Genomic DNA, 12,220 nt, shown 5'->3' on the forward strand with positions numbered 1-12,220 from the left:
TATTTTCAGATCTCTCCAGAGATGTTACATCGGGTTCAAGTCTGGGCTCTGGCTGGGCAACTCAAGGACATTCAGAGTCCCGAAGCCACTCCTGCGTTGTCTTGGCCGTTGCTTAGGGTCGTTGTCCTGTTGGAAGGTGAACCTTCGCCCCAGTCTGAGGTCCTGAGCGCTCTGGAGCAGGTTTTCATCAAGATCTCTGCGTTCATCTTTTCCTCGATCCTGACTAGTATCCCAGTCCCTATCGCTGAAAAACATCCCAACAGCATGATGCTGCCACCACCGTGCTTCACCGTAGGAATGGTGCCAGGTTTCCTCCAGACGTGAGGCTTGGCATTCAGGTCAAAAAGTTGGTTTCATCATACCAGATAATCGTGTTTCTCATGGTCTGAGAGTCCTTTAGGTGCCTTTTGGCAAACTCCAAGTGGGCTGTCATGTGCCTTTTACTGAGGAGTGGCTTCCGTCTGGCCACTCTACCATAAAGGCCTGATTGGTGGAGTGCTGCAGAGATGGTTGTCCTTCTGGAAGGTTCTCCCATCTCAACAGAGGACCTCTGGAGCTCTGTCAGAGGATAAGTTAGTTAGAGTTATCAGCTTTAGATATTGCAGCCCAAAAAATGCTTCACAGAGTTCAAGTCACAGACACATCTCAACATCAACTGTTCAGAGGACATTGTGTGAATCAGGCCTTCATGGTCGAATTGCTGCAAAGAAACCACTACTAAAGGACACCAATAAGAAGAAGAGACCTGCTTGCACAAAGAAACACGAGCAATGGACATTAGACCGGTGGAAATGTGTCCTTTGGTCTGTAGTCCAAACTGGAGATTTTTGGTTCCAACCGCCGTGTCTTTGTGAGACGCAGTGTGGGTGAACGGATTATCTCCGCATGTGTAGTTCCCACCGTAGAGCATGGAGGAGGAGGTGTTATGGTGTGGGGGTGCTTTGCTGGTGACACTGTCTGTGATTTATTACTTAACCAGCATGGCTACCACAGCATTCTGCAGCGATACACCATCCCATCTGGTTTGGGCTTAGTGGGACTATCATTTGTTTTTCAATAGGACAATGACCCAACACACCTCCAGGCTGTGTAAGGGTTATTTTACCAAGAAGGAGAGTGATGGAGTGCTGCATCAGATGACCTGGCCTCCACAATACCCCGACCTCAACCCAATTGAGATGGTTTGGGATGAGTTGGACCACAGAGTGAAGGAAGAGCAGCCAACAAGTGCTCAGCATATGTGGGAACTCCTTCAAGACTGTTGGAAAAGCATTCCAGGTGAAGCTGGTTGAGAGAATGCCAAGAGTGTGCAAAGCTGTCATCAAGGCAAAGGATGGCTACTTTGAAGAATATAAAATATATTTTGATTTGTTTAACACTTTTTTGGTTGATACATGATTCCATATATGTTATTTCATTGTTATGATTTATTCACTATCATTCTACAATTTAGAAAATTGTAAAAAAAATAAAGAAAAACCCTTGAATGAGTAGGTGTGTCCAAACTTTTGACTGGTACTGTATAATATGATATTCTGTATTGTGTCAATTTCAAGAAATGTGACAAGAAACCTGCCCTGTCACTCTAGGTAAAATCCCATAGGAATGCATTTTATGTACCAATTATTTATGGGAATATGGCCATGTGAATCCTGTCCACTATTTTTCTTAATTCTGGGCATTTTGGAAACATTGTTCCCTAGAATATATAATTGCAATCATTAGACTAAAGGGAACACCCATATCAAATTTTTTTTTTGAGTGTTTACATGTAAACTATTGGAACTAACCATGAAAATATTTACAAAAAACAGTAATTTGGCACACTTTTTCACCACTTTTCTAATATAATTTTAATGGAACAAAAATATAAATGCAACATGCAACAATTTCAAAGATTTTTACTGGGTTACAGTTCATGTAAGGAATCAGTCAATTGAAATAAATTCATTAGGCCCTAATGAACACGCTGTCATACACGTTGATCCAGAGCATCCCAAACATGTTCAATGGGTAACATGTCTGGTGAGTATGCAGGCCATGGAAGAACTGGGACATTTTCAGCTTCCAGGAATTGTGTACAGATCCTTGTAACATGGGACCGTTATCATGCTGAAATGAGGTGATGGCGGCGGATGAATGGCACGACAATGGGCCTCAGGATCTCGTCACGGTATCTCTGTGCATTCAAATTGCCATCGATAAAATGCAATTGTGATCGTTGTCCGTAGCTTATGCCTGCCCATACCCCACCGCCACAATTGGGCACTCTGTTCACGACCTTGACATCAACAAACCGCTCGCCCACACGACGCCATACACGTGATCTGCGGATGTGAGGCCGGTTGGGCGTACTGCCGAATTCTCTAAAACAACATTGGAGGCAGCTTATGGTAGAGAAATTAATATTCAATTATCTGGCAACAGCTCTGGTGGACATTCCTGCAGTCACTTAACACTTGTGGCATTGTGTTGTGTGACAAAACTGCAAATTTTAGAGTGGCCTTTTATTGTTCCCAGCAAAAGGTGCACCTGTGTAATGATCATGCTGTTTAATCAGCTTCTCTATATGCCACACGTCAGGTGGATGGATTATCTTGGCAAAGGAGAAACGCTCAGTAACAGGGAGGTAAATACATTTGTGCAGATAAATTGAGAGAAATAAGCTTTTTATGCGTATGGAAAATTTCTGGGATGTTTTATTTCAGCTCATGAAACATGGGACCAACAGTACATGTTGCGTTTTATATTTTCGTTCAGTTTGTATATACAGCTCTAGAAAAAATTAAGAGACCACTACAATTTTTTCCAACACAGGCACACCTCATTCTACTGAATTAGGTACTGATTAGGTGATAACCTGAACCAAATCTTATTTAACGAGAAAAAGTATAAAAACCACTGCTGTGGTCATCACTATCCTCTTGCAATAGGACCAGCTGGATGGCAAAAACAGTGCTAATAGTACCTCAAATATAATATTAATCAAAAAATAACTATTGACCATGCCAAAAGAGTTGAAAAGGAAAGTTGAGTGAGGAAAAGAAGGGTTCAATTCTGGCTTTACTGGCAGAGGGATACAGTGAGCGTCAGGTTGCTTCCATCCTTAAAATTTAAAAGACAGCGGTTCATAAGAACAAGGTCAAGCAGCAGAGATTGGGGACAACAAAGCTACAGACCGGCAGAGGGCGAAAACGACTCTCTACTGACTGGGATGACCGCCAACTCATTAGAATGTCACTCAACAACCGTAGGATGACATCAAGTGACCTACAAAAAGAATTGCAAACGGCAGCTGGGGTGAAGTGCACGGCGAGGACGGTTCGAAACAGGCTCCTAGGGGCAGGGCTGAAGTCTACAAAGCTAGAAAAAAGCCCTTCATCAATGAGAAGCAAAGAAGAGCCAGGCTGAGGTTTGCAAAAGACCATAAGGATTGGACCGTAGAGGACTGGAGTAAGGTCATCTTCTCTGATGAGTCCAATTTTCAGCTTTGCCCAACACCTGGTCGTCTAATGGTTAGACGGAGACCTGGAGAGGCCTACAAGCCACAGTGTCTCGCACCCACTGTGAAATTTGGTGGAGGATCGGTGATGATCTGGGGGTGCTTCAGCAAGGCTGGAATCGGGCAGATTTGTCTTTGTGAAGGACGCATGAATCAAGCCATGTACAAGGTTGTCCTGGAAGAAAACTTGCTTCCTTTTGCTCTGACATTGTTCCCCAACTCTGAGGATTGGTTTTTCCAGCAGGACAAGGTGTGGATGGAGGACCACCAGATCAAGACCCTGTCATGGCCAGCCCAATCTCCAGACCTGAACCCCATTGAAAACTTCTGGAATGTGATCAAGAGGAAGATGGATGGTCACAAGCCATCAAACAAAGCCGAGCTGCTTGAATTTTTGCGCCAGGAGTGGCATAAAGTCACCCAACATCAATGTGAAAGACTGGTGGAGAGCATGCCAAGACGCATGAAAGCTGTGATTGAAAATCAGGGTTATTCCACCAAATATTGATTTCTGAACTCTTCCTATGTTAAAACATTAGTATTGTGTTGTTTAAAATGAACATGAACTTATTTTCTTTGCATTATTCGAGGTCTGACAACACTGCATCTTTTTTGTTAGTTTGACCAGTTGTCATTTTTTGCAAATAAATGCTCTAAATGACAATATTTTTATTTGGAATTTGGGAGAAATGTTGTCAGTAGTTTATAGAATAAAACAAAAATGTTATTTTTACCCAAACACATACCTATAAATAGTAAAACCAGAGAAACTGATATGCAGTGGTCTATTATGTATTACCAGAGCTGTATATATACAGGTGAAGTCGGAAGTTTACATACACCTTAGCCAAATACATTTAAACTCCGTTTTTCACAATTCCTGACATTTAATCCTAGTAAAAAATTCCCTGTCTTAGGTCAGTTAGGATCACCACTTTATTTTAAGAATGTGAAATGTCAGAATAATAGTAGAGATAATTATTTATTTCAGCTTTTATTTCTTTCATCACATTCCCAGTGGGTCAGAAGTTTACATACACTCAATTAGTATTTGGTAGTATTGCCTTAAAATTGTTTAACTTGGGTCAAACGTTTCGGGTAGCCTTCCACAAGCTTCCCACAATAAGTTGGGTGAATTTTGGCCAATTCCTCCTGACAGAGCTGGTGTAACTGAGTCAGGTTTGTAGGCCTCCTTGCTCGCACACGCTTTTTCAGTTCTGCCCACAAATGTTCTATAGGATTGAGGTCAGGGCTTTGTGATGGACACTCCAATACCTTGACTTTGTTGTCCTTAAGCCATTCTGGAAGTATGCTTGGGGTCATTGTCCATTTGGAAGACCCATTTGCGACCAAGCTTTAACTGTCTGATGTCTTGAGATGTTGCTTCAATATATCCACATAATATTCCTTCCTCATGATGCCATCTATTTTGTGAAGTGCACCAGTCCCTCCTGCAGCAAAGCACCCCCACAGCATGATGCTGCCACCCCCGTGCTTCACGGTTGGGATGGTGTTCTTCGGCTTGCAAGCAACCCCCTTTTTCCTCCAAACATAACGATGGTCATTATGGCCAAACAGTTCTATTTTTGTTTCATCAGACCAGAGGACATTTCTCCAAAAAGTACGATCTTTGTCCCCATGTGCAGTTGCAAACCGTAGTCTGGTTTTTTTATGGCTGTTTTGGAGCAGTGGCTTCTTCCTTGCTGAGCGGCCTTTCAGGTTATGTTGATATAGGACTCGTTTTACTGTGGAAATAGATACTTTTGTACCTGTTTCATCCAGCATCTTCACAAGGTCCTTTGCTGTTGTTCTGGGATTGATTTGCACTTTTTGCACCAAAGTACGTTCATCTCTAGGAGACAGAACGCGTCTCCTTCCTGAGCGGTATGACAGCTGCGTGGTCCCATGGTGTTTATACTTGCATACTATTGTTTGTACAGTTGAACGTGGTACCTTCAGACATTTGAAACTTGCTCTCAAGGATGAACCAGACTTGTGGAGGTCTACAATATTTTTTCTGAGGTCTTGGCTGATTTCTTCTGATTTTCCCATGATGTCAAGCAAATAGGCACTGAGTTTGAAGGTAGACCTTGAAATACATCCACAGGTACATCTCCAATTACATAATAAATATGTGGTGCCAGGACAACAACCTCTCCCTCAACGTGACCAAGACAAAGGAGATGATTGTGGACTACAGGAAAAAAAAGAGGACTGAGCACGCCCCCATTCTCATCGACGGGGCTGTAGTGGAACAGGTTGAGAGCTTCAAGTTCCTTGGTGTCCACATCACCAACGAACTATCATGGTCCAAACACACCAAGACAGTCGTGAAGAGGGCACGACAAAGCCTATTCCCCCTCAGGAGACTAAAAAGATTTGGCATGGGTCCTCAGATCCTCAAAAAATTCTACAGCTGCACCATCGAGAGCATCCTGACTGGTTGCATCACCGCCTGGTATGGCAACTGCTTGGCCTCTGACCGCAAGGCACTACAGAGGGTAGTGCGTACGGCCCAGTACATCACTGGGGCAAAGCTTCCTGCCATCCAGGACCTCTATACCAGGCGGTGTCAGAGGAAGGCCCTCAAAATTGTCAAAGACTCCAGCCACCCTAGTCATAGACTGTTCTCTCTGCTACCACACGGCAAGCGGTACCGGAGTGCCAAGTCTAGGTCCAAAAGACTTCTCAACAGCTTCTACCCCCAAGCCATAAGACTCCTGAACAGCTAATCATGGCTACCCGGACTATTTGCACTGCCCCCCCACCCCATCCTTTTTACGCTGCTGCTACTCTGTTAAGTATTTATGCATAGTCACTTTAACTCTACCCACATGTACATATTACCTCAACTACCTCAACTAGCCGGTGCCCCCGCACATTGACTCTGCAACGGTACCCCCCTGTATATATAGCCTCCCTACTGTCACTTTATTTTACTTCTGCTCTTTTATTTATTTTTATTTTAATTTTTTTCTCAACACTTTTTTTGTTGTTGTTTTATTCTTACTTTTTTGTTTAAAATACATGCACTGTTGGTTAAGGGCTGTAAGTAAGCATTTCACTGTAATGTCTGCACCTGTTGTATTCGGCGCATGTGACCAATAAAATTTGATTTGATTTGATTTGATATGCCATTTAGCAGATGCTTTTATCCAAAGCGACTTACAGTCATGCGTGCATAAATGTTTGTGTATGGGTGGTCCCGGGGATCGAACCCACTACCTTGGCGTTACAAGCGCTGTGCTCTACCAGCAGAGCTACAGAGGACCACAAATGATAACTCAAATGATGTCAATTAGCCTATCAGAAGGTTCTAAAGCCATGACATAATTTTCTGGAATTTCCCAAGCTGTTTAAAGGCACAGTCAACTTAGCGTATGTAAACTTCTGACCCACTGGAATTATGATACAGTGAATTATAAGTGAAATAATCTGTCTGTAAACAATTATTGGAAAAATGACTTGTGTCATGCACAAAGTAGATGTCCTAACCGACTTGCCAAAACTATAGTTTGTTAACAAGAAATTTGTGGAGTGGTTGAAAAACAAGTTTTAATGACTCCAACCTAAGTGTATGTAAACTTCCGACTTCAACTGTATATACTACCGGTCAAAAGTTTTAGTACACCTACTCATTCAAGGGTTTTTCTTTCTTTTTACTATTTTCTATATTGTAGAATAATAATGAAGACATCAATACTATGAAATAACTCAAATGGAATCATGTAGTAACCAAAAAAGGGATAAACAAATCAAAATATATTTTATATTTGAGATTCTTCAAATAGCCACCCTTGATGACAGCTTTGCACACTCTTGGCATTCTCTCAACCAGCTTCACCTGAAATGCTTTTCCAACAGTCTTGAAGGAGTTCCCACATATGCTGAGCACTTGTTGGCTGCTTTTCCTTCACTCTGCGGTCCGACTCATCCCAAACCATCTCAATTGGGTTGAGGTCGGGGGATTGTGGAGGCCAGGTCATCTGATGCAGCACTCCATCACTCGCCTTCTTGGTAAAATAGCCCTTACACAGCCTGGAGGTGTGTTGGGTCATTGTTCTGTTGAAATACAAATGATAGTCCCACTAAGCCCAAACCAGATGGGATGATGTATCGCTGCAGAATGCTGTGGTAGCCATGCTGGTTAAGTGTGCCTTTAATTCTAAATAAATCACAGACAGTGTCACCAGCAAAGCACCCCCACACCATAACACCTCCTCCTCCATGCTTTACGGTGGGAAATACACATGTGGAGATCATCCGTTCACCCACAGTGCGTCTCACAAACACACGGCGGTTGGAACCAAAAATATCAAATTTGGACTCCAGACCAAAGGACAAATTTCCACCGGTCTAATGTCCATTGCTCGTGTTTCTTGGCCCAAGCAAGTCTCTTCTTCTTATTGGTGTCCTTTAGTAGTGGTTTCTTTGCAGCAATTCGACCATGATGGCCTGATTCACACAGTCTCCTCTGAACAGTTGATGTTGAGCTGTGTCTGTTACTTGAACTCTGTGAAACATTTATTTGGGCTACAATTTCTGAGGTTGATAACTCTAATGAACTTATCCTCTGCAGCAGAGGTAACTCTGGGTCTTCCATTCCTGTGGTGGTCCTCATGGGAGCCAGTTTCATCATAGAGCTTGATGGTTTTTGTGACTTCCAAAATTCTTGAAATGTTCCGTATTGACTGGCCTTCATGTCTTAAAGTAATGATGGACTGTCGTTTCTCTTTGCTTATTTGAGCTGTTCTTGCCATAATATGGACTTGGTCTTTTACCAAATATGGCTATCTTCTGTATAACCCCCCTACCTTGTCACAACACAACTGATTGGCTCAAATGCATTAAGAAGGAAATAAATTCCCCAAATTAACTTTTAAGAAGGCACACCTGTTAATTGAAATGCATTCCAGGTGACTACCTCATGAAGCTGGTTGAGAGAATGCGAAGAGTATGCAAAGCTGTCATCAAGGCAAAGGGTGGCTATTTGAAGAATCTCAAATATATAATATATTTCGATTTCTTTAACACTTTTTTGGTTACTACATGATTCCATATGTGTTATATCATAGTTATGATGCCTTCACTATTATTCTACAATGTAGAAAATAGTTTTTAAAAAATAAAGAAAAACCCTTCTAAAACTTTTGACATATATATGGCATATTTGGGCATTTTTATTGTGTTCTCCAGACCCCTCAAACATTTTAAGCAATCATTGGGCTTTATGCTACACTCTACGTTGGCCACACCTGGGTCCTTAAAGGCCCGACACGAGTGCAAACAATCAAAGTCTTTGTGAACAATGAAATATGCATGCCTATTCGTGACACGTAGATAAAGCAGGGCAATTAGCCATGTAATCCTAGAGAGCTGTAGACAAACGTCAGCTTGAGCCTTCCCCTCCTCTTTTCCCCCCCAATCCCTCTCTCACTCAGATGTATTTTAACTGTCCAGCAGACCGCATCAAATCAACACTTCCTCTAATTGGCTCATAAATAATACAACAGGCCCTGCATTATAATTTAATCAGTGGTAAACATTGCCACGGCGGGCTGTAAAGAATACCCCTCATTCATTTTTGAATTTGGGTAGTTGGAATGGGAGGAAATAAGGACAGAGGGTTGGGGTTTGGGGGGTGGGGAGGGGATCAGATTAATGGAGCCTCTTGGTTTAGTTGAGGAGGGCTGCATCCCAAATGGCACCCTATTTCCTAGTGCACTACTTTTGACCAGAGCCCAAAGTGCATTATTTAGTGTATAGTGTGCCATTTGGTACGCAGAGAGGGTCTTTGTGGAGAAAATAGGTACTTGTACTGTGTGGACATCCCTCACTCATCAAAGGTAGGTTAAATACCCACATGCCTAAAACACAAACACAGAAATGCATTCATTCAAGTGCGCACACACACACACACTTTACGTTTCATTCCAATGTTTTCCCATATCTCCGCAGACTGACAGCTGCTTGTGAGCACTCTTGTTCATGTAAGTCATTTGTTTTAGAGCATCAAGCTGTTCCACAAACAACACCCAATGTAAATGATCTCTTCTCCTAAAAAAAATCTACCCAGACTGACTCCCCTATCACTCTTTTTCTCTTCTTGGTTTAACTATGAATATTTCATGTAGTGGCATAAATATTAATTCTAATAGCTTTGCAGAGTAGTTATTATTTCTTTTTTTAAAGACAAATATTCATAAAAAATTCAGGACACTCTCCCCAAAATAATTGACCATAGTCACACACACACACACACACACACACAAAGCTTTCTCCGAGGCATACATTTAAAATCTTCTTCTGGAAATGTTTGGCAGTGGTGATTGATAGCTCTGTGACATGTTGTTCAGTATGCGCCAGTCAGGACATCCCTGTCACAGTCTCTTAATCTGTAACAGTTAGGAACACTTGGGGAACATAATGGAATGGAAGACATATCAAAGGGCTTTACTAGGCCTATATATTGTATCACACATAGTATATTCCGAGGACTGTGTGTGTGTGTGTGTGTCATTGATCCTTTGTCATTTGAAATGTTCCAAATCTCACCTTAAGGAGGGATAGAGGGTGGTCCTTCTATACACTCTCCTCTTGAAGTAGATGTGAAACATTTATGATACAGTGAACGCAGTCAAGAGGTCACCATCCTATGATCCTCCAGAGACCACTATGGGGCCGATGTTTAGAAAGGGAGGACGGGGACTGGGGGGGCGAGGACAGTTAGCATGGTGTTCCTCCACCTGAACACACCATTAGAGGCACTTTACGTAAGCAGCAGCGTGTCCTGGGAGAGACCCGTGTGGACATTCCTGCGATTATTATGCCGTGCCTGCTCAGGAGACCGTCAACATCCAGCCACTTTCTCTTAGCCACCCTCATGATTATTTCAGTTGGGCACAGTGATATTCAGGCATTACCATTATTGTTTTCCTGGGACATTTCGACATTTCGGCATTTGTGGCTTATTTTGGGGTATTATATCCTTGTGATGATCCAAGAAAGGTGACTGGTCATCATTTGTTTGTCTGGAGGAAATACATAGTATATTTATCTAACAATGTATGTGGAGATGTCTCTTTAAACCTGTCCTAAAATGAACCTAAGACGAAGCTCATACAGCTAATTACAGTCCTTGCAACTAGTTCTGGATGGATATCTAATGTTCATTTCCTTTCTCGCCATAGGGTTTTCTTTTTGGAGATGACAGACGACGTGGCCATCGAGAGAGTCACTCTGAGGTCAATCGACCCTGTCACCGGGGAGAGGTGAGTCATGCCACACCGTCATCGCTCGGTCTTATGGAGATGTTGACCCCATGACATAGACGGTGTCCCAAATGTTACCATATTCCCTATTTAGTGCACTACTTTTGACCAGGGACCATAGGGTTCTGGTCAAAAGTAGTGCACTATATAGAAAAGAGGGTGCCACTAAATGGGGATGTTCCCATAGTCTGAGGTACAAAGTTCTCTGTTGTTTATTTTTCCTTGTTTAGTCCTTTGTTGTTCTTAGTCCTGTTTTTTTTGCCCCTGACAGGTACCACTCTCTGTATAAGCCAGCCCCCAGTCCTGAGGTGCAGACCCGTCTGCAGTTCAATCCCAAGGACTCCGAGGCCCAACTGCTCCGGCGGCTAAAGGAGTACTGGGCCAATGCTTCCTCCCTGCAGGACCTCTACCCTGAGGCTGTGCATATCAACGCTGACCAGGACCCACACACTGTCTTTGAGTCCCTAGAGAGTCGTCTAGTCGGACGTCTTCCCAAGTCCTTGCCGGACAGAGGACAAAACTACTCCTGAAGTCGAATCGAGACCCCATGATTTATCTTATTTTTACATTAACACAAGAGCGGAGTGAAGGTCCTTTTTAGTTAGTATAACATATTGTAATCTTAATTGTAGAAATAAAAGGAGTTTATTGTTCAAACCCACTGAAGCCATCATCCTTGTAATTTGTTTCCGCATTCACTTTGTCTGTGGCCTCCTGCCCCTAATCCTCACAAGGTGCACTGGTTAACTCTGCTTTTGCTTTATTAACATATAGAAGTAACACTGAAGTCCTCTGTACAGGGGAGCCATTAGTTTGCCATTAGGGAGACTTAAGTGCAGCAGTTAAACAAATATGTTAATATGGCAGATTTCTCAAAGTCCCTTCAGACGCGCTGCAATGACTGGTCCAGACTGACTTCATTACTGCAGATGAGTTTGAACATAATATGCATCTCCTTTGAATATTTTAGTAGTAGGATATGGTGGGGTTTGAAAGTTTGTACACTAGAGTAAAGCAACCAATCCCCATGCCCTCTTTATTTTTTTGTGTTCCACTAATCAGTGTAGTTCTGATTTATTTAGTAGACAAGTCTATGTTTCATAATGTGGGGGATTGCTTACTTGATATTTTAGTCTGTAGTGTAAATGCAGGTGAGAAGACAGACTTGTCCATCTTATCATAAGCATCAGAATCTATTTCAAAGCTCTGTATTTGTTGTTGGTCTCAACTCAGAAAATAGACTTGTCAATCAACTCAAACAATACCACTACAAAGCACGTTTTCTGAATGTAAGTTTACAAAGAAGAACTTGCTCCATATTATGATGTTGCATTGTAGAAATATAAAACTACAGTAATTTGTCAAAATGTCATTTTGAAATAAGACTGTATTTGAAACACTCGTTATTCATGATATGTTGTATTGCATGGCCAAATCAATCATCTCT

At 42.3% G+C, this 12,220-nt stretch overlaps 1 protein-coding gene across 1 annotated transcript in view; it reads left to right on the plus strand.

Moving 5' to 3' along the window:
• The window catches only part of ak8 (adenylate kinase 8), a 79,300-nt gene extending 67,948 nt beyond the window's left edge, over positions 1 to 11,352 (plus strand). The window contains exons 13-14 of the mRNA XM_084176478.1: positions 10,693 to 10,773; positions 11,045 to 11,352. Of these exons, the coding sequence (XP_084032604.1) occupies positions 10,693 to 10,773; positions 11,045 to 11,303 (340 nt within the window). The 3' untranslated portion in view covers positions 11,304 to 11,352. The remainder of the gene's footprint in view (positions 1 to 10,692; positions 10,774 to 11,044) is intronic.
• The last annotated feature ends 868 nt before the right edge of the window (positions 11,353 to 12,220 follow it).

This window comes from Coregonus lavaretus (genome assembly GCF_964263955.1).
Source record: "Coregonus lavaretus genome assembly, chromosome: 14".
In the NCBI taxonomy this organism is placed as follows: domain Eukaryota; kingdom Metazoa; phylum Chordata; class Actinopteri; order Salmoniformes; family Salmonidae; genus Coregonus; species Coregonus lavaretus.